Source organism: Phalacrocorax aristotelis, chromosome 7 (genome assembly GCF_949628215.1).
Source record: "Phalacrocorax aristotelis chromosome 7, bGulAri2.1, whole genome shotgun sequence".
Taxonomy (NCBI): domain Eukaryota; kingdom Metazoa; phylum Chordata; class Aves; order Suliformes; family Phalacrocoracidae; genus Phalacrocorax; species Phalacrocorax aristotelis.
Window position 1 is genome coordinate 4,076,993 of NC_134282.1, and position 23,782 is coordinate 4,100,774.

At 44.1% G+C, this 23,782-nt stretch overlaps 1 protein-coding gene across 1 annotated transcript in view; it reads right to left on the reverse strand.

Moving 5' to 3' along the window:
- Positions 1–3,410: 3,410 nt before the first annotated feature.
- Positions 3,411–23,782, reverse strand: part of FNDC3B (fibronectin type III domain containing 3B) — a 211,777-nt gene continuing 191,405 nt past the window's right edge. Inside the window, exons 24-26 of the mRNA XM_075098472.1 lie at positions 20,124–20,290; positions 14,416–14,543; positions 3,411–6,084 (exon numbers count right to left, since the gene is read on the reverse strand). Of these exons, the coding sequence (XP_074954573.1) occupies positions 5,773–6,084; positions 14,416–14,543; positions 20,124–20,290 (607 nt within the window). The 3' untranslated portion in view covers positions 3,411–5,772. The remainder of the gene's footprint in view (positions 6,085–14,415; positions 14,544–20,123; positions 20,291–23,782) is intronic.

Genomic DNA, 23,782 nt, shown 5'->3' on the forward strand with positions numbered 1-23,782 from the left:
TCTACCAGCTTCAGATTAACTCCCGTGTGTCATCTGCAACCTCAAACCTCAGCAAAAGGACAAAAATGGAGCGGGGCCGTAAAGAGCGGCGATTTCATTCGCCCATTAGAGACGGGCACAGGCTGGAGGTGGTTCCTCCCGTCCACCCCCGGCGCACGGTCCGGACGGACCTTCCCCCCGCGCCGGAGGAGCCGCCGCTCTTTCCCAAGCGCGGCACAACAGCGTTACTCGGTTGGCAGCGACGATGAACCGCGGAGTTCCCACCACTGCTACGGGCTCTGCGTACGAGGAGTCGCCGCCAAGGAGAGCAGCGTTCCCCAGGGAACAATTCTCCAGCTGCACACCTGGAAGCGATGGGGAGCTCAGGTAACTCGGCCAAGCTCCCACCTGGAGCCCGGGCCCTCGAGGGAGGATTCGCGCAGGCGATGCTGCCTCACACAGCTCACCCGGGAGGGCTCTTAGCAGGAGCACCCAAAGCATTTCATTTTCAGGGGTATTTTCAAACACCCCTGCTGTGTTTCAAGACCGGAGGGGGAGGCAGGAGAGCCTCGATCCCCTGACACCACAGCTGGCGTTAAGATCTACCTCCCCTCAAGCAAGTGCTATTTATACTAGGTGGAATTTGAGCATCTCCTAAAATTTGAAGGCTGGAACGAGTCTGGCAGGAAAAGCTCTGCTGGAGACGAACGACACAGTACAGCGGGTTGATGCTACCTCTGGATCCCAGGGAGCGGGTGGCTCAGGTCACGCCGCATCTTGCTTTGCTACGCTGGGTTCTCACACGGAGACCCAGACCCCCCCCTTAAATGGGGCTCAACTCTCCACCGAACCAAACAGGCTCCAAACTTGCCACAGCGGCTGGACTCAAAAGCAAAACAGATTTTACCCGTTTCGTTTTCAAACAGGCTCTTTGATTACCGAGAAGAGGGAGAATTGCTGCTGCTATAGAAACAGCAGCCACCAACCTGGTGACCGCGCTTTGCTGCAGGCAGACCTGGAGATTGCTCAAATTGCGAGATGTGCCACGGTCCACATCCAGCCACCGTGCCAGCCCGGAGTCTGTTGAGAGGCCACAAAAATACCTAAAAATACAAGCCTGTGCTCCGTTTCAAAACTTCTCAAAGCAAATACTTCTCTCCCAACAGGTATCAGCGGGAAAGAGATGTTTAAATACAATATTGCCCGAGCCCCTTTACAACTCGCTCTGCGTTTCCTTGTAGGACAAAACCCGCCGGACACCTCGTGCTCCTTACGCCGCCACCGGCCAGGTCGGGTGTGGGGAAGGGGCCCCGCGCCTCTGCGCCCACCCTGCGGGTGGTAACACTGCAAAGTGACCTTTAGAGCTCAGACAGCAAATACCTGAATCCTCCTTCACTCCCATGGGCTTAACCGCCCTCCGCCGTCTCTGCAGACGCCCACGGCAGTATTGTAACCCAGGGACTACTGGACATAAAAGACGTCTTCGGATACCAAAGTGCTGGTTATTATTCTATCGATGTATTTAAAAGATTTTGTTAAAGAGAGATTGTTTTGGCAAGCACCGTTTAAATGAAAAAAAAAAAACAAAACCAAACAAACCCAGCTGAGCAACGATGTGAAAAAAATCACCGTATTTCGTTAGGAAAAGCCCCGCTGATGTTGTAAATTGCAGTAATTAAAAAAGCAAACAAATAAAATGCTGTATTTATGCAATGATTTGAAGAAAAGCTGTTTAGAAAAACAAGCATTAATGTGTTTTCCAAGAAACACGGATACATACTAGGTTACTTCTTTATGATGAGTAATTGAATTTATTGCACATAATTAATAAGTGAAAAGTTCTGATATTTCAAGTGTTTAATTACAAGGAGATAACAAATCTAGGTTGGTGGGGTTTTTTTTTTTACTATCTTTAAATTTTCACGCACGCTATTTAAAAGAAGCGATTAAAACACGGCAGAAACCCGACTCTAAGATTATTTCTGTAAACTTTTGCTCACTGTAAGCCAGGCCTGCCGAGGGAAGCAAACCGCGGGGCAGCAGCCAGCGCTCGCCACCGCAGCCGGTGCTCTCCGAGCCCGCCCGCCCCAGGAGGGGACCGCCGTTTCCCACGGACGAGGAGACGGAGGGCTACAGAAACCAGCTCCCATGGGAAGGAATCTGGCGTTCACCTGGACGATGCTTAGGTCAAAACGCCTTCAGGCGCACGGCACAGGTGACGGCTCGGCCGAACTCTGCCTTTCCAGGGGGTGGACCTGCAACCTGCAGCGGGTTTAGCTCAGCCTAAGAACGGATTATGCCGTGAACTGCCGAACCGCACCTGCAGAGGCTTCATGAATAACACCAAATCATTGCAGTCACAAAGGGGAAGCCGCGCGAGGTAAATCTGGGGCTCCCACTCCTGCTTCAGGCTGCAGCAACACCGCCGACCTGCTAGGAAGGGGCCACACACCCCGAAAGGGCTGTATTCAATTCAGAAAACTCCTGGTAATATCAGAAAGAATTAAAACATTTATTGGGCATAAATATATTACATATACACTACAGATACAGTTAAGTCTTACATACATAGTGTAGTATTTGCAAAATCTATACATTAAAATTGATATGGCAGTTTTAATACAATGCATATGAAATAGTCTAAAATTTACAATACAAGAAAACTTATGATTATTTTTTCTTTTAAAGTTGAAAAGCTTGGAATGTATGTTCCCATAGTGAGGTAAAAACATTTTATTTTTTTCAATTTAAAGAACTGTGCAAGGATAAGGTTCATACACATTCAGTTAGGGCACTTCTCAATCGTGACACTGAAGAGTGAGCTGCTGCAGCCAACGAACAGGATCAGAAAACGTTTCAAGTTCGTAAAGAAAACGGCAGAACAATATAAAAACGTCTCTCTCCGTCCTTAAGGGTTTTAAATATTTAGTGTTTCATTCTACCTTTCTTTTTGTTGTCGTTCACACCGTCTTTGAGAGCGGAGAGCCCTCGGGTTGGATTCAATGCCTGGTCGGGCTGGATCAGAGGGCGCAAAGATGCAGGGGAAGATGCAGGGCACAGGGCATCAGCCAACGGTGGCTCAGCGGTGCTGGAGGTCAGACAGGAAGGGCTTAACGTCTGCGATGCTTTACTTCCTTGGTAAGCTATGAACGCCAGCCAAAGCACTGCGCCAGGATACACAGACTGGAAGAGTGTCACACTAACTTACCGAGGGCCCGTCCCACCTCCGACGGAACACCTTCTCTGACGAGCCCGGGGTCGGACCGGGCGTCCTCGCTGCCGTCACTATAAGGGACACCAAACAAATCAGCAACGACAGAAACGCTTCGAGGGTAAGCGGTTGCTTCGCTCTCCACTCCTGCTTGCCGCTTTTAGTGTCTGTCGTGTTTCAAACTTTCAAAATTGATCAAATCATCTAAAGCAGGGTGGGGTTTTTAAAATTTTTTTTCCTTTTTTTTTTTTTTTTTTTATTAAAGCAGGTTTTTTAAAAAAGGTGTCAAGCTTGGATTTCATAGCAGCACTGCTGAGACAATATTCCAAAAACAAACAAAAAAAAAAACAAACCAGGGAACCTATTTCAAATTTCTGGGCTTCCAAACTAGCGGCCTTTTCGCTGTTTTAAAAAATACACTCTCTTCCCCTCCACTGACGACAGCTGTATATGCTTTGCTCACAAAATACAGATGCAAGGTCACAACGTTTCATATCACAAATAAATTTAAATAAGATGTAAATAAATTTGACAAGCCATGACTTTGGCAAAACCAAAAAAATATATATATTTAGCTCAATGCCATTAGTTTGCAAGGCTACATTAAACTAATTATAGTCAATAACAAAATACAGAACATTTCTAATATTTGCTACATCTAGAGAGGCACACAGAATAATTCGTTGATCTTAGCACTTTCTTTCCAGAGATGATTATGTTTTTGGATACATGTAAACGTTTGAATCACTGATAATGTGGTTTTTGTATTTTTTTTTTTTTTTTTTTTTGGCATTTAGTGTACTAGGATGCTCCCATCTTCAAAAACACAAGAAAATGTAAGAAGATTAATAATACTAGGAATGCTGCCAGGTAAAAAGTTGACCTAAAGTACAACAGTATAAAACAGACAAAATATAACATGCTACGGGGAGGGCGGGGAGGGGGATTAGTACATAAGTACACTTTTTATTTTTTATTTTCTTACAATAAATAAAAGATTGCACTGTAATTGGTATTTAAAGTACTGTATGCAGTATATAGTATAAATAAACCTAAAACAAAAATAATGTTGTTTTCTCCCCATTACTTTGGTTAAGGGAATATTATGCTAGTACAGGACACTGAGTCTTAGACGATGGAGACAGAGCACAAAATAGCTAGGACAAAAGCAAAACCAAGTAGCAAAAATATACAAAAACAAGAGGCAGGGAAATACACTGTGTCTGTTGCACCCTTTTGGAATCTATTTGCACCTCCAGCTCATTTATGTCCCTGAGGTACTCGCACAATGTTGACTTAATATAAATAATCCAATGACTGAAGAGTTAAAATTCTATTATCTTAATGGATTAAAATGTGTATCTTGGAAAGGGCAGGCAGGAGGAGGGGGAGCGTTCCCATCAGAGCAGGACTCTCGTCTCAATTTTGCCATGTACCCAGTTATTTCAATTAGCCCTGTGGTAAGAATAGCACAGACACCCATTTAAGGTATTCAAAATAAACAGATCTCGTTTCTGATACCTCCAAAAATGTTCCATAAAATGGATACCCCTCCAAAAATAATAATAATAGTAATAAACATAATTAAAAAAAAAATCAACTGACAGTAAAGTTTGCTTACATCGAATGTAAATCTCACCTAATTCAGTAGAGGCAGTAAGCTGTCACCAGCTCTAATCATATAAATCAGGCTGAACATAATAGAATAATATCTAGTATTAGATTAGGAGTAGTTATATACAGTGACAAACAGACAAGTTAAAGCAGCTTTTAAATAGCTGAACATGGGAATAGCTAACTATTGCACAATGCCCTCTTGCTTAAAATTACTGCTAGGAATCAAAATGGTAAAAAAAAATCTATAATGCTTCATAATTTATATACGGTTTGGTTATTTGATTTCTTATACAGGCAGTTTATAGTGTTGTAACTGTAAAACCAACAGATAATTAAAAAGGCTTTTCGACTGCAGGATATTGTTCCGATTTAAATGCACTAAACGATTAAAACAACAACAACTTACGTTTTATCTTGAAAAAAAAACAACTGGGGCAAATGTAGTGTATAATTCATAGGCAACATTGCTAATACTGTTCAAGGAAAACCTGGTACTGTTGACTAACACTGTATTCTAGTCTTACCACTATACACGCTTGTGACTAATGTTTAGAAGGAAAAAGAAGAGACGAAAAAGTGACTCATGATTAAAATTTCCTAAATAGCAAGATAAAATAAGAGACTGTAAGAACTTCAGTGAAAAAAAAAAACAACCAACCACCACAACAACATTGAAAAGGCAAATTGGTGACAATTTTGAAACTGTGAAGGAAAACTAAAAATCTTGCTTTTGGTATCTGGTTTGCTTGTTTCTCCAGTTTGACCACTTCCTAGTTTTGAATTTCAAAAAGGTGCATCAAAACACTGATTTATCTTTCTTCAAGCTAGAACTGTAAAAACAAGAGAAGTATATAAAATGTATGGTAGAACAAAAGGATTTCAAAAAAAAGGAATATCTGAATAAATGTGTGGATTATAATGCGTAGCATTAGTTAAACTTGTATCTCAAACTTCCATTGAATTCTCTACTTCATAAAGAAGTACTGTAATATACAGGCGAATATAATTGACAAACTTGCAAAGCCAAGAACGATGAGGGCTGCAAACTGTTCATCAGTAGGAATCATGCTCTTCATCTTAGGATCATCTATGCTCCCCGTTTCTCCTGCAAGCATGATCTCGTTTCGCTGAAGCATAAAGGCAACGGATGGGCTGAAAGGTCCACTAAGTTCCTGTGAGGTATCCAAGCACCGGCGGCAGACGCAGACGCGAAACCGATAGTCTGTGTTGACTTGAAGGCCTGAGATGTGGAATGTGGTCTCTTCTCCCTTGTACACCTTCAAAACAAAACGTGAGCGCAGTCAGATACAGAGAGCAAGGCAACCTCCTCCTCCTTCCAGAGCATCAAACGACTTACAAACATAACAAGGTTCGCTTTTGCAAGGATTTGGGACAGAGAGTTGGGTCAAGTCTGAGTCTCGTAAGGAAACATTGCTGCAGCTCTCAAGGGGAGAACTCACTAGGTCAGTGCAGGTTTTGCAAAAGCAGAGGCACGTGGAGGATTGTGTAAGAGATGTCCAACCACGAGAGGTCTCAACACAGAGTGTTCTACAGAGTCAGCGCGCAGAAGGACAGACAAGACTTCAGGCAATGTATCAACCACAGGACGCGCTCATCTTCCGTGGGTGTGATAAACACGGCAAACACATTTCTGAACTCTTAAAATGTGACCATATGCCTAAAACACATCTAAGACATAAGCACCGTGTTTGGCCCCAAAAGGAAGAAAACCTGCACACTAAGGTTATTGGAAGACATTCACTGCATAATCATAATATTGGTTACAAATATTATTTTAATGTACTTTCCTCACACTTCTCTCAAGAGTCAGCAATTTTGCCAGAAATTACACTTTCAGGATCGTGGAAACAATAAAATATTATTAAGGTATCAAAAAGCTCCTCTTGGTTGCACTGTATGTGGTTCTTTAGCAATCCAAACCCATCAAATCAAATGTAGGTACCGTATGACTCAGAAAGCATGAGTCACAATATGAGAATGATGAGAGAAAACTGAATATCTAAGAGACACTCTTGCGACTTAAATGGAAAAAGACCACTGGAAACATTTACGAACTCGGAAAACAAATAACCAGTCAACAATTTATATAACAGAGCGTTGATGAAACTGGTATTTTATGAAATGAAAAACATGTCACGAAGTGCCTGTGGAAAGAAAGTCTGCAGGGAAAAAAAAAAATAATATAATCCTGAACTTCGGATACTTCTTCCTTTGCTCATTTAAGCTGGTTTCCGTCTCCTCGCTGCGGGAGCAGAAGGCCGAGAGCATTGCTGCCCTCCCGGAGGCAAGAACTCAACTTAGGAAAGGGTAACAAGAGGGAAATTAAATCTGAGCCTATAAGAGGACTTCCTGTGTGTTACTCTGGGGTAAGAAATACAGGAGGAAAAAGAAGAGACACGCCTAGCTAAATACCGCTTAAAGACTCCAGCTTTCCTGCCCATGCTTGCCCCTGAGGCTCATCCCTCAGTTAAAAAGCCAGTTGCTGATTTCTTGAGAAGGTCTAGGACAAAAGATTAAGGTTTTTCTTTCATTCATTCTCTCCCTGCCTTTTAAACTTTCATGATTTTTCCAAACATTGCTTGAATGACGGCGACTCTGAGTTTCCAGGCTAAGCAGAAGTCCTCTAACTGGCCCACGTTTCCTGGTCCCAAGGCATAAATCAAGAAGCAATGTTGAAACAAAATTATTCTACCTTCCTCAAGTATGCTCAGCCTTCGCAGGAAGCTCACCCCAGCTCAAGGGACAGGAATACAACAAATTCCTACCGTAAACCTCTGCGATTAACCACAGGTATGCGCTCTTGCCTTTCTCGTCGTCTTTGCTTGTTTTCCCAACGCCAATGAGAAGCGAGTCTAAGTTACAAAAATAGAGTAATCACAGGGAAAACAAAACTGCAGATGCTGTAGCGGTCTGTAGAAGTAACGTAAAGGTAGAAGCATCTATTCGCAAAGCGCACCTCCTACCAGGGACCTCTCTGCCACTCGCTTTTCCAGCGGCAATTCCATTTCTAACACCCACCTGTTGCAGGCAATTGTCCTCCACCTACTGTCTTGTAGGTGTTAATACCCAAGTTTACTCCCAAATACCAATGATCATGCAAAGAGAAGTTGCATGCGTCTGGCACGTAAATGTAACTTCAGTAATTAAAAAGGATGCGTTCTTCCACAGGACCGGAGTTGGGATTCCTCTGCTGGGAGGTCTTAACTAACTCCCGTTTCGTTAGACTCAGAGCATCCATCCTTACAGAAATACTGTAAGCAAGGTATGCTTCCTGGTGCTGTTGTAATTATTAATTTCGTTTCAAAATGTATAATCCTAAGAGCTCTACATGCCTTTGTCATAAACGAACCTTTGCAACCCCTACGACCACTTCTAAAACAAAAAAATAAATCAGTAAATCCAAATAATGACATTTAATCAAAATTTTACAATCTCATCATCGTAAATTACATTGAACAGATACTAGGGATGGGATATATACAACCTGTCTTTGCATTGAAAAAACCTGTCCAGTTAATTTGTTTTTTACTTGTTTTGTTCTGTCAGATTGGCAAATACCAGTGTAACTGGAGGCTAAGTTTGCCTAAATCAAAGACCTGTATCTTCATTACAGTCTAATAAATACAGATGACCAAGTTCACTCGAGCCAGCTGAGTCAACCGCACTTCTCAGGAAAAGGCCAGACAGTCAAGTTCATCGTTCCAGTTTGAAAAACAGTCAAAAGTACATTGAACACATGAATTAATAGTCACGAACTAGAAAGCCAAAACATTTCCTGCACTACAGCTGGGCGGTGGTGGAAACTGTGCTGCCTCCAGTGGTTTGATGAGTATTTAGCACCCGCGGATCTATGCCCTTTCTCAGTAACGGGTGAAAAATTATTGCGCTTAATTATCATTCGCTTCTGCCAGTAGCCTCTACCCTCCACAACCGGCTGCAGCGAGCACCTCGGAGACGCTACCGGCGCCAGCTCCAGTTTGTCTGCATTGGTATGGTATCTGCAGGGCCAGGCAAAGCCATCGCAGGATGCCCCCAGCGCAGAGATACACGCTTGGCTGCGAACACAGTTACACTCTGTCCGTGAATGGACTTCACATGCACAACAGAGAGGAAAAAATAATTCATTTCACAATTACGTATAAGGTCTTTAAATTCGCTAAACAAACATTAAACCAAATATGACCGTACAAAGCAGCGCACTTTTTTATACGTAGCACGTTACGCTTTGGCCGCTACCAAGTTGAAGTAAAGTGGCTATCCAATCTATCACTCTCAGTTCCTAAAAACAGCTTTTCTGTTTAGGTACCTGAGAATATAATAAAAACATGATGAGCTTTTCGCCTGGCTCCCTCAATGAAAATATCATCACAAGTAATAAAGTGCTGCTGAAGCCTCTTATGGCATTTGATCCTATTGATCAAGCCAGGCAGCTCAGAGAATTCCTGTAGGCAACTATTTCTCAATTTCAACAATGTCACTAAATAATTCCAACCCCCCTCCATCTTTTCCAAATAATAAAAATGACAGACACAATTGCCCTGTAAGCGACACACTGGAAAGTGTAAGATAACCTCACCTGGCTGCGGCATTCCACTGCAATGACCAGTGCATTTAATAATTAATAAAAGCCTATTTTTCATGGTGATAAGACCACCAAGAATCAGAAGCAGGTTTCGATCTATTTAGAAAACATGCCCACTTGAAAGGTTTAATGTCGTCTAAGTCATCTGACAGATTTCTCTTTAAGAAACTGGCTGGGCTTATTACTTTATCCAGACTCAAAATCAGCTTCCCTCTGAGGGAATCAGCTTCACTGCTGAGCTGCTCATAAACCCTTATGAGTTAAGCTGCGTGGACAGCCTTGCCTCCTAAACAAAGCAAATCAGAATCTCTCAGGTCACCTTCCGTGAGGTGGGCTGCACTGAAAAACCTCTAATGAAAGGAAATTATTTCCTCTGTCTCATGACACAAAATTGGCATCAGGAGGCAGAGAAAATACTCAGTGCAAGTAGCACCAATAATAAAAGGCAACGCGTACGGTACAATCATGTTGTGTTTTGGCATGCGACCAGTACAAGTGCCTTTGACTTGCTATTCAAAATAGAGACGGAAAGCCATTTTTTTGCCGATTTACACAAATCATCAGGGCGCCGAATGCGATTCAGAGATTGCGTGTCTACAGAGTCTGAAACAAAGTAAAAACAGTAATAAAAATTAGACCGACCAGGTTCTCCCCAGCATCCACCTTTCGGTGCGGACCCGAGCAGGCTTCCCACTCCATTGCTGGGGGAGTTCTACACATCCAGTGCACCCACCCGTATCTCCTCTTCTTTTGGAAAGCGTTTGGGACAGTCTTCTCCCAGAAGAGTTGCGGCAGAAGCTGATGAAACACCACTGCCTCCAAATTCTCAGACATTTCAAAGGTAGAATATTTTGCCTCACTGGCAGACAATTTAAGCATAAAGAAGCTTCAAAACTCAGCTCTCATTCCCCCAGACAGGTCTCACGAAGAGCCAGCTCCTCGGTGAGCCGATCCCCAGAGCTGCTCAGCTGGGAAACTAAACCCGAGGCTGCCGAGTATTACGACTGTTATCCCAAGCTTCAGCTCCCCTGCACAACCCAGCCCGCTCCCCGAGCTCCAGATTAAAACAATGCAAAGCTGGACACAATTTTAACACACCTGAAAGCCAAGTTCTAACTGAGTAAGTTCTGCTAGATGATAGTGCAAGAAACAGAACAGAGCTGGGCCACCGATTCTTGCAGTCTGCTGTGATTTACGTCCTGACTCCTAAACAAGAAAGAAGTTCTAAAAAGAACTTTTAATGTCATAATGCCACTGCTTTTTGAAGTATCCGACTAGATGAAGCGTACAAATACAGGAGCGCATCGCTTAAGAAAGGAGTATTTAATAGTTTTTTAACACGCTTTTTAGGGGTAAACTGTTATCTGTTCGGCTCCTGCAAATCCCCTTCTTCAGACAATTCTCAGCAGAGAAATATTTACAACGTGTTCTCCCAGAGGAGGGCAGGGATGGCTTTAGCCCCAGTCTGAAAGAAAGGGCTTCTGAGTACTTGGATACCAGCTCTGCTCGGTCTGACGGTGGAGGAGCGGTGGCGTTTGGGAGGTGGACGGCTGCATACGTGGGGCTACAGTGGGAGGGAGGCAGCTCTGGCGTGACGATCTGGACAGAAACTACCCAAAAGCACGCGGGTGGCTAACGCTGCAGCATGGGGAAGGAAATGCTACAGCAATTTAGCTTATTTTATAAATTAATGAAGATAATTTTCTGGAACTTGACTTTGTTTCTACAACATAAGCGAGGTGCAAGTACAGACCGGTGGGTTGCTCCTAGTGTTCTTACATCTCTGGAGAGCTTCATCTCTAGGATGGCATACACAGCAATAGATTAACAAGGAGCTCAAACGTTGAGAGCTAACAGATGGCAGTAAGACTTTGTTTTCTCCTATTAATGCTTTATTTTATCAGGAGTTTTCTATATTTATTTGCTTTCAATACAAAACTTGCTAGACAGGTGTTATGACGTCCTACGTGATACTGGCCCACAGGCAGCCCCAGAAAAATCAGGGCTATTAGTGTACTAAAGAGCTACGCTGTGTGAACAGGGGAAATGAAACACGGGCACTTACTTGGGTGTGCACCCGACTCTGCCAGAGCCAACTGAAGCAGACAACTCCATGCACACTCGGCACAGAGTGCCCAGGCGGATTTTCTCTTCTGTTAATGAAATTAATATGGGAGAGCACCGCATTCTGCACCTTCTGAAGGGCTTCCTGGCAAAGAGCTGGATCGAGATCTGTAACCATTCCTATTTCTGGGAAAACTTCACGAGTGCCACAACCGTGGTGCCCGAGTCAGGATTCGCGTGAGCTTTCTTGTCAAGTCCACCGAGACTCTGTGCTCGACACCGCGCCGCTCTGTGGGCACCGCTGTTCCCCAAAAAGTCGTGGGATACAGTCGTGTTTTGAAAAGTCAATTGCAATCATCATTAGAAAGTTCTATGTCAGTTTTCACGATGACAGAACCTTCCTTTTCGAAGCTTTTATTTGGATGAAAAAGCTAAAATCTACTATGTAAAGCTTACAACGTTCTCGTCAGTAAAACACCATCCCAGCAGTTGAAAATAGGTAACACAGTCTGGATGCTAAGGCAGTATCGCAAAAGGCATGTTGACGTCTTCCCAGGGTGTTTGTCAGAATAACAGTATCTTTGTAAAACTTCCTGGGGGAGAAACACAGACATATCTCAAATATTCTCCCATTCCCTACACAAAAAAAAAGATCTAAAACTCTTCAAGGCTTTGTCTTAAATAGCTGCCTTTAAATTGCCGCACATAAAGCGATCTATTGACAGGATTACAGACCTGCAACAGAGAAACAGCTTTATGTGCTCAGCAGTTGAAAAGTTTCAATTTTAAGGCAATTTTAAAAGTGGATTTTTATTCTACGAAACTCTTCTCATCTGTGTTTGGGCTGGTGTAAAACATGTCGCAGAACAGAGACAACTGAAGTCCTCCATAGCCCATAAATAGTTTGAAATAGCTATTTGTTGCATTTATTTCCGTGCCAGTGGGACACGGAAAATGACTTCACGTGGCTCCTTATCCAGCTATACTATCCCTGGTTCTTGCAAAATGCACCGGTGACTGCTATAGCAACTCCAGTCACTTAAACCGCTGTTCTTTCTCATGGGTGTATTTAATAGCCTGAAAATCTATGATATTTTTCATTTGTGCAACCCTTCAAAACAATTTGCAGCACTTCTCTAATATAATATGCCCCCTGAGATCTATATGCAAAATATCTACATCACTTGCAGGGAACAAAACAGATTTAAAAGTAAATTCTGGACTTGCACTTTAGATGTAATTAACACATCACTAAAATTACTCTTCAGCTAAAGAGTAGCAAGTGATCACACAAATGCCACAGCAAAGGTAAAGTGAAATGCATTAGGCAGGGAAGTCACTGAAAGACATTTATATATTTTGTCTCCTATTCACATACTAAGAGCGAAGTGCATGAGCACACAGCTACCGCAGCTCGGCTAACGGACAGCCAGTCAGTGATGTGCCCCAGTGCTGAGAAAACACCCACATTTGTGACAAAGATAAATAATTTTGATGAGCGAAACTGATTTCTGAGACCGTGAAACAGTAGAACTCCCCGTTTCTGCAGCTGGTTATCAGCCAGCCCAGCTACAGAAGTCACAGTGCCAGCTTTGAGCATCCCAGCCGGGAGCTTCAAGTGAATCACTTGTGAAAACTCAAGCAGGGTCATGCTTCTTGAGAAATGAAGACCTTCAACGTAAGACCCTGAAGGTACTTTTTATTTCTTTTATTGCTGGGCTTTTTCATACCACAATTTCTTGACTGCAAAGATTAAGCCATCACCTACCTTAAAGGAACATGAAGCCATGTCCAATTCTCCCCAAGGACATCCAGAACATTTTAAGCACTGAAGCTATGCTTACTAAAGCTGTACCTGGAGGTTATACATCAAGGCTACTTTGTGAATCAGGCAAAGGCAAAATGGGTTCACTTATCCACTTACCACTGACATTATGAGGCCAACACAGTACACGGAAATTTTATTACCTATACCAGCACCAGAAATGTTTTCCAACAAAAACAACAGTTAGGTTTCTGAATCCTTGGCACCCGCATCGATTGTCTTGCGCTGATTTATGTTACTTTTGATTATAATTCACATTAATTCACAGTAACACTCAGAAATAGACTGAAAAGAAGCAACAACAGCTGCAAAGTACCACCTTATTCACATTTTTAAGAATTTAATTTAAGGTTTAATGTACCTCATTCCCTGATTTGGACTTGTTTGGAATCCATATGACAATGGAAGAAAGGACAGGGAGAAGGCAGGGCACGAATGAAGTGCACTGTAAATCACAGTCAGAGGTGCGAGAGATGAAATAAAAGATCTGGCTGTGAATGAGTTGTTCTGTTTCACAGGGGAGATGCCCACTTGTGAGCTCTAATCATGACAGTCAAGAAAAGAAGGACCACCTGTACTTCATTCGCTTCATTTGCACGGTGCAAGAACAGACACAGTTTCTGTGGGGCAGCTGATATACAGCAGTTACACATCCGTGCATCGAAACCTTAGGTAGGAATGGAATGAATGAGCAATCCAATTAAAAGTTGTGTACTCGGCTGAAACCCTTGATGGACAGTCTAGGAATGGGCTTAGGGAATGAGGAAGATAACCTACCTACTTCACTGTCTCATCTTCAGGCAATGGTTAGCACCAGCCAGCTCAGACTTAAGCACGGGTGGACAAAATCGTAACTATTCAAAGGTTAGTTCTGTTAGAAATAGTGATTAACTATGGACAGAGCGCAAATCACTCCGATAACATAATGATGCTCCACATACTCCCTCTGGGGAGAAAACAACCTATTACAGCCCTTAATTTTGACTCAGCCTTTACCGAAGTTCATGACGCACCACCATCGGGTGTAATCAATACAGCAGAAAGAAGCAGCCCAGCAAATGTTCAAAACCATTTCCATTATATCATCAATTTAGCAGAATGAGTCTGTTTTCCTACCTGCTTGTATTCAGATTCTCTTCCAACCAGTACCTGTAGAACGTAACCAACAGGATCTCCCTTCATGGGTGGGACCATCTCCCAGGTAATTTCACAGGCGTTTCCTCCCAGCTGTGTCACTCGAGGGGCTAGAATAAAATTAAATGTGTTAACATTTAACATAAAGACTGCATTGAAATCTCATTCCTTTTACACACGCTGTAATATATGAGAACATTTTAAAAAGACAACTTTGGGACATGACAGAGGTTAGTAGCACATAGTCTGTACTGTATTTTTGTGGCCAAAAATCAAATTGCTATCACCACTGGATGAAAGTAGTAAAACTAGGGCTGGATTTTTAAGTCACTCAAAAGTCATATTTATTTCAGGACAGTCTTGCTCGATTAAGCAGTTCGGGATTCTTGTGGTATTAAACAGTAACAAACACTGCTCACAAAAACTGGGTGAAATTTAGAGCTGATTAACAAGCTCCTAAGGAGTTTACTGTAGGACCCAGATCACTCCTGCAGAAGGACAGTGAGCTGTTAAAGCATCTCTCACCCATCAGCTGTGTGAGCCACTAGAAAGGGGGAGTGGATGTGATAAAAAAAACCTTTGAACTTTTAAAATTCAATTGCAATGCTGTGCAGTGATCTTTTCAAAGCAGAAGCCAACGCACAAATTACACCGGCATTAATAAAAGCAGCGATTTTGTGAAGTTCTGAGCAAATACCTGTGCCAGAGGAGACGCCGGCGTGCTCCTCCCATGCTACCTGTCATTGAAAGACAGCGACAGAAGTGCCTCAGGTGCCTCACGAGATGACAATCGCAAGACCAACCACTTCAAGGGTGTGCATGGCTATAACGGGTCCTCATGCACCCCTCCAGGGAAACCTGCCGCTCAGTTACGTCTCTGAAATGCCTGTACCCCAATGCACGCAGCAGGGGGAATAAACAGGAGGAACTAGAGATCTGTGTGCGGGCGCAGGGCCACCATCTCATTGCAGTCACAGAGGCATGGTGGGATAGCTTGCGGGACTGGAATGCCGTCATGGATGTACTTTTTAGGAAAGAGAGGCCAACACGGCGAGGTGGGGGAGCTGCTCTTTATGCGAGGGAGCGACTGGTATGTATTGAGCTCTGCTCAGGGGTGGAGGAAGAACCAGCCAAGGGCTTAAGGGTAAAAATCAAGGTGCAGGAAAACATGGGCGACACTGTTGTTGGCGTTTGCAACAGGCCACCTGATGAGGAAGAAGTCGACGAGGCAGCTGGAAGTAGCCTCACAATCGCAAGCCCTGGTTCTCATGGGGGACTTCAACCACCCTGGTATTTGGTGGAAAAGCAACATGGCGAGGCATGCACAATCCAGGAGGTTCCTGCAGAGCATTGAGGGCAGCTTTTTGACACAGGTGCTGGAGAAGCAACGAGGCGAGATGTGCTGCTCGACATACTAAGAAACAAAGAAGGTCTGGTTGAGAAAATCTGGAGAAAGGAAGACTTCCCGCTTGGCTGAGGAGGACTGGGTTAGAGATCACCTAGGCAAACTGGATCCTCACAAATCCATGGGCCCCGATGGGATGCACCCGCGAGTGCTGAGGGAGCTGGTGGATGCTGTCGCTAAGCCATTCTCCATCTTCTTTGAAAGGTCATGGAGGACAGGAGAGGTGCCCGAGCACTGGAGGAAAGCAAATGTCACTCCAGTCTCCAAAAAGGGCAAGGAGGACCCGGGAACTCTAGGCCAGTCAGTCTCACCTCCATCCCTGGAAAGGTGATGGAGCAGCTCATCTTGGAGGTCATCTCCAGGCATGTAGAGGACAAGAAGGTTATCAGAAACAGTCAACATGGACTCACCATAGGGAGATCATGCTTGACCAACCTGACAGCCTTCTACGATGGCGTGACTGTCTGGGTAGACAAAGGGAGCGCAGTGGATGCTGTTTACCTCAACTTGAGCAAGGCTTTTGGCACTGTCTCCCATAACACCCTCAGAGGTAAGCTTAGGAAGTGTGGGTTAGGTGAGTGGACAGTGAGGTGGATGGAGAACTGGCTGAAGGGCAGAGCTCAGAGGGTGTTGATCAATGGGGCAGAGTCTGGTTGGAGGCTCATAACCAGTGGTGCTCCCCAGGGGTCTCTGCTGGGTCCAGTCCTGTTCAACATATTCATCAGTGACCTGGACGAAGGGACAGAATGTCCCCTCAGTGAGTTCGCTGGTGACACCAAGCTGGGAGGAGCGGCTGATGCACCAGAAGCTGTGCTGCCACCCAGCGAGAGCTGGCCAGGCTGGAGAGCTGGGCCCAGGGGAACCTCATGGGATTCAACAGGAGCAAGTGCAGGGTCCTGCCCCTGGGGAGGAACAACCCCCCGCACCAGCACAGGCTGGGGGGGACCTGCTGGAGAGTGGCTCTGCTGAGAAGGCCCTGGGGGTGCTGGGGGGCAGCGAGGTGACCCTCAGCCAGCACTGGGCCCTTGGGGCCAAGAAGGCCAGCGGTGTCCCGAACTGCATGGAAAGGAGCGTGGCCAGCAGGGCGAGGGAGGTTCTCCTCCTCCTCTGCTCTGCCCCAGTGAGGCCACACCTGCAGGGCTGCGGACAGTTCTGGGCCCCCCAGTTCAAGAAGGACAGGGAACTGCTGGAGAGAGTTCAACAGACAGCTACTGAGATGATCAGGGGCCTGGAGCATCTCCCTTATGAGGAAGGCTGAGACCTGGGTTTGTCCAGCCTGGAGAAGAGAAGACTGAGAGGGGAGCTCATCAATACTTACAAATATCTGAAGGGTGGGTGTCAAGAGGATGGGGCCGGACTCTTTTCAGCAGTGCCCAACGCCAGGCCAAGGGGCAATGGGCAGAAGTTGGAACATGGGGAGTTCCACCCTGAACATGAGGACAAACCCCTTCCCTGTGCGGGTGCCAGAGCAGGGGCACAGGCTGCCCAGAGAGGCTGTGGGGTCCCTTCCCTGGAGACATTCACCCCCAGACTGGACGTGGCCCTGTGCCCCTGCTCTGGGGGTGCCTGCTCCAGCAGGGGGTGGGATGGGGTGAGCTCCAGAGGGCCCTGCCAGCCCCCACCAGCCTGGGATTCTGTGAATAGTATCAAACATTTCATTCAGAAAAATAGGAAGAGGAATGTGAGAAGTGAAGCTAAATAATATTCAGTATTAGAAATTAAGTCCAGCCTGGGAAGCAAAAGTACAAGCATAATCTTACAGACTTGGCCTCGTATCTAATTCTGAGCCTGACATTCAGATGATCAGGCCTGTTATTTCTAGCCACACTTAGACTAGTGCTTCCACTTGAACTTTAAGAAATTCAATTTGTCAGCTGTAACAATGCTGCTGTCCTTGGGAAAGGACCTCTCACCAGCTGAAAGCTGAAAGCCACCATACGACGCCTGACAGCAAGTTTGCAGGTGAGCCGAGCAGAGTATTACCAGCAGCATGTCTATATGTCCAACTAAGCATCTGCCACTGGAAGACATCAAAACAACTGTGACAGCATCCAGGGTCCACCAACCACTTTATCAGACAGAGCAGTCCAGCACGTGACCAAGAAAAACAAAACTGGGAGAATCAAAGCGCTAAACACTTTACTGAGTGGTTAACATGTGCACGTGCAAGGACATGAGCTTGTTAGAGGCAATACAGATCCCCAACCCTATGAAAACAGACAACAGGAGAGTCTATCAAAGAAATAAATGCTGCTGCTGCTGCATACATTACGTGAATTTTAGACTAATTTGTTACCACCCAAGAGGAACACATGAATCGTATGTGGATCCAAACGTAATCAATATCCATTTGCTTCTCTCTGCACATCTGCCAGTGTTGAGAGACTGGTAATAGATGGCTTCATCTCAGCTGACAACAACATTCTCCGTTATTTTCCCTCCGCCTTCCATCCCTCACCCTGACACACGTAGGTTTTTGTTAGACACTTAACAAAATACTGCCATTAACAATAATGCTATTTTAGGGTTGGCATCACTAAGCGAGTAATTAGGATACCTTATAGGCAAATAAACGTGTGGTTCTCATGCATGAAAAACTGTACTAAGTTTATCACCCACATTCCTTTGTATCGCTCCAAACACGGAAGAGAATCAACACCATCATTTTCCCTCAGCAGATCTCTTTTCCCTATGGCATTACCCCCCCACGGCAGCGTTCACCAACACAGTTGTTGTTGTGCCCTTTTCTCTGTGAGAGCCAGTATTTTGTCATGCACCTGCGGTCCCAGCCCACACACGACCCGGTATTTACACGATATCTTAACCGCTTGATATTCAGTCCAGGGTATGAGTCATATTTAACAGGAACTAAATAGGCAGGCAGGGAGTTCAAAACAAAAACCTAGGTGAGATCTGAATTTAATAAAATGGATTGCTATCCACCACAACGAAATTGTGACTACAGTGCATGCCGGCGTCCCCGAGCTGGTTGTAGCCACCTAGCGCAGCTAAGAGAAGCAACGGCAACAGCCGCATGGACTCAGCATCCGTGAGTGACCCGGCACTCCGACAACTTGCAGATGACGCTAAAGCGGTGAAGCACACCCTCCCTGCTACCATCACCCACGCCAGCCTGGTTCATCCAGCACGAGGTCCTCTCGCTTTGCTGCGTAGCGTATCTTACAACTGTGTAATAGAGCAAATCAGGATAATTCACCGTCGGGTAAGTATATTCACCCTTGAACTTTACACCAAACGCATACAAATATCTTCTTCCAGAAACAGCACTGAAGGAAATGCCAAAACCCAAGGGATATCCAGGTAAAAACAAAGCTGGGATTCTCGCATACGCCGATTTTAGCGTAGCGAAGCCTATCTCCTAACGTTCTCTCTGCGCTCAAGAGCATTGTTCTTCCCAGGGGTGATTCAGAGCAGCTAACCTAGGGACCAGGGAAGTTACACCCCAGCAGTGTTTCCCCCTTTCTAAATCTTTGCTAATTAATGGCGTGAAAATCACGAAAGCCAGACTGTAAATACAGCCGAGCAGATGAAACCTCTCTGACAACCTAACAGTTGCTGTTTCTCGCTGTAAATGGTACATCTTGGTAAAGGAGTTTTAAGCACAGGAAAAAAAGGTGCATCTGATGTCAGCTCAGTTTATCTGACAGCTGATACAGCAAATCCACTGCCTTCATAACAGCTCTCCTTGGAAGCAAGGAGCAAAATTAGGCCACAATTTACACACAGTAAAAGGCGTTTTGTTATAAAACGTCATTTAAGTAGGCCTTTTGTTCTTCTAGGGGGACCCATGCTAAGTGAGATAAAGAATCTAATGCTTTATGTATGTGAAATATCACTATTAATCTTATAAATCAAAGGGAAATAAACTCTGAAGTGCTATGCTGAACATCAACTTAAAACAACATGCAACTTCACTAACATTCGGGTTGTTATGTGCACGTATCTAGAAAAGCTGTAACATCCCTTACGGAAGCGCTGCAGTGTCCAGAGCAATCCCTTGGTGAACACTATTGTCAGCAGCAGCATTTTAACAGTTTACGTATAACAACAGTGGTTGGTTTAATATTTATATGAATTTTTTTAGTGATAATTTCGCTTCCCACCGTAATGTAACTCCACAATTCACACACGCAACACAAACTGATTTTTCACTTGTGTTCTTGCATACTTATGTTAACCATTACAAACTCACTGCATACTTACCAATTACTTAAATAATTATTTTAGTTACGCATATGTAAAAAAAAAAAAATCTATTACGTACCTTTGATTGCAGGTGGGACTGACTTAGTTGTGCAGAAGGTACATATTTCTGAGAAAGGTCCCTCCCCAGCATCGTTGACCGCCTGTATTCTGAACGAGTAGCAAGTGGATTCTGTCAGCCTCTGTATCTTGTACGTATGACTTGGTCCCCTATAAATCGGAATAAACCTGGAAACAATAGAAATGAGAACAGGTAATTACACTGGAGTGGCACTGATGTTTCTGGCCATTACAAGTATCAGGGCAAGGTATCCATACTGGGAAAACTGGTTCGAACATGGTTTGCAGAGCTGTTAAAGGCAAGTACGAAAATGGCGTGTTATTGACACGCTAACAATGATTAGTAAGTTAGGGAAAGCAGAAGTTCATTGTCCTTTTTGTAACTAATACTTACCTTGCAAAATGATTACGTGAATTATCAGGAAAAACATCTGTCAACGCATTTCCTACTACCTGATAACCAGAACGGATTCAGCCTGTGTTCTACACTACCCTGCACACGCCACTGGTTTAAAAGTGTGTTTAAAACGAGATTGATACTTTGAATCTTTCATTTCTTGATTTGGACTTTATTCGCATATTAAGATGCAAACCCAACATCTTACACTCATCTGTGCCATCTTAAGCCAGAGTTAACTATTTAAATCAGAACATACGGATTGTGTAACGTACGTGTAATACATTACACACTTTTCAGTTCTGAAGAGTTTCCAGACTGAAGACAACCAAGCAGCGGAGACAGAAGCAGATTCAGAGAGAATTCATGATGGTTCATGAGTGAAAAGGCACAGGGGAAGCATGATCCTTGAGAGGGGGATGTGGAGGATGGGAAAGGAGCTCTGGGGGATGCCCGTACTGAGAGCTGTGCTCGAGAGCAGGCTGAGAAGAAAAAGACACAGCACTAAGGAACAGACTTCTAAAATACTTCCATGGACGAGACCAAGCAGCGGCACACACAAACTTGTCCAACAATGTAAGGCAGAACAAAATCAAGTCACTTAATCTTTAAAAAAAAAATAAATACAGGTTGCTCGAGAGACTCTGACTTCTGTTTTCAACTGCTCTGCTCAGATAAATGCTTTTCCGTAACAGCCACATGTTAGCCAGCAATGCCTGGCTGAGATCCTGACGCCCCGGGTGCTGAAACGGGGGTGAAGGTAAATAACGAGGAAGCACCCAGAATCTTCAATCAACCCGCTTTGCCTCCTCTGGGGAACAAGGTCTTACTCGCAATTGTCCTGAATCTGGAGAACATAAAATTCACCGTGTGGGATCACATAGGTTTTTTGATGATTTAGTAATCTTCTTCAAACACCTTAACCATTTTAATGGATTTGAAATCACCAGGAAGTTGACAAAGAGATTTGGTTTTGACCACCCTATCTAGGTGCTAACTTTATCCTGGATAAGTCCTTTGGCTTTGCATGAGATCCACAGCATAACCCATTTGAGCATTTCAAAGAAACTGGGTCTGTCATTAGCCCTCAGGGACACAAATCAATTCATCCTGCATTATGATTGAAATCCACAGAAGTACAAACAGAGGGATCAAGAATCATCTCTAATGAAAATAAATGTTCAGGTAATTTAAATTGCCAGAAATGTACTCTAAGGACTAATGTGACTTACTGTTCCCACCGAGTCTTAGCGAGCCCCTCACCTTGACTGGAAATCAAAGATCTATGCTCGCAGTTTTGAAGAGGAGATTTCAGAGCCAATTTCCAAAGAAGAATTTTTTTTTTTCAACCGTATGCTTATACAGTTTTAAGGACTACCTGCTATCCCACATTTCTGAGGCTCACATGAGCAGCTACGGCACGTTTCAAGGCACTGCCACAGCCCTGTTCTCATGGAATAAAATTTCTTGGGATTCACTGCGTGATGAACGAAGCACACGTATTTAGGACAGCATTAAGGCTGAAGAGACAAGACTACCGTCTCTGTCTCCCTCCCTCTCCACTTCTTGTAGCTCAGTCAGGCAGCTGGCTCAGAGACCACTGCAGTACTCATGGAAGTGCTGAGACTCGTCTCTGGCCCTGATCCCAGGGCAGAGAGCAATGTTGTACTTCAGACTAATGACCTCTTTGTAATCACCCGTGGAGCTAGGTAAGCAAGGGACAGTAAATACACCTTACCAGCTACCACACAAGCACACCCATATCCCAGTCTGGGCTTTCAGTATACTTGCTAGACCTATTTATGTGATGAATACCAATGACTTAGTCCTGGAATTACACTTTAACCTTTTGAATATGATTAAGGTTTCATAACAGTGAAGAAGTGACTTGGCAAAACACTTGAGCTCCCCCTGTCATTTGGGAATTGGACTAATAATTCCATGGGGCTTCCATCTCCACCTGTTTTTACTTCTCTGTCTCAAAAACCATCTGTAACAGAAGCAAGAACTGTTATGGAAAAGCTTGCATCCATGTTCAGTACACAAGACTGGAATGGAAGCACGCTTAAACTTCTGAGGTTCAACCCTCTTTGAAGAATGAGGGCAGCCAGCTTTGGAAGAAGAAAGTCAATCAAATTCAATTGCTGTTAGGCTTTACTACGACAAAAATGCGTTGTAATTGTGTTTGGAGATGCAGATCATGATATAAGAAACAACGAAGAGGAAACATTTTAACTTCAAAATACTAGTGATTTTTTGATAATAATGTAGTATTCACCTCAAGTCTAAAGTAGCTACTTTAGACTCCTTTAGAATTATTTCGGTTATTTTTAAAAATAGTGTAGTTTTTGATGTAGACAGCTACAGACTTGGAGACTTATCCTACAACCTTTTTTCAGTCTCCCAGATTTTCTGCTGAAGGACCGCAATGAACTTAAAGCTGAATCTATCAGCGTGATTGCACATTGCTACTGTGATATCTGCATACCCTAAAAATTGTCTAAAGGCAGATAATTTGTCCATATTATTGCAATCTGATTTTTTTTAATCTAAAGATACTTTAAAAAGCACATTTATATGTGGGCTCTATATTTCTTTGCCTTCTTGGCAAGCCTGACATTGTTCACTGTGCTTTATCTAGGCCCTGTTCCATATATTCTGTTAAGAACAAGCCAGCTTTGAGCCTGTTCGCAAGGACTTAATCTCTTATGCATTTAGAAGTTGACTTAATCTGCGTATAGAAAAGCTCCCATGTTCTCTATCTCCCTCTCGCCTTCTTCCAGCCTCCACTCAGTTCTCCATCTGAACACGGACAATGAGTTTTCCTTCTCAGATGCTGTGGGACGCCGTAAGCGTGGTCGTTAACAAATCACAGCCATGAAAAATCTTTTTGGCTTTTCAGGGTGAGAACCGCACTATGCTGGGAGGGTGGATTTTTTTCCTACATCCCACTTCACCTACCTAACAGAACTCTACACCATTCATAGGCTGAATGTGAGAAGACACAACTCCCAGTCTCTACAGGGCAGCAACACAACTTGCACATCAGGCCATGGGAGCTGGGAGACTTGTAGAGGAGCCAAGTGCATGGCTCAAGAGAGCCTCCTCCATCGCTCCTCCCCGCACGGCTAGGCTGGAGCTGAGGGATGAGCACACGCTTGAACGTGACTGAAATACTTGACAAACTGCCACTTCTTGTCCCTTCAGTGAAAACGGATACGCTTTTAGCTGCCACGCTGAAAAGGTTAGTTTAAACTTTAGTG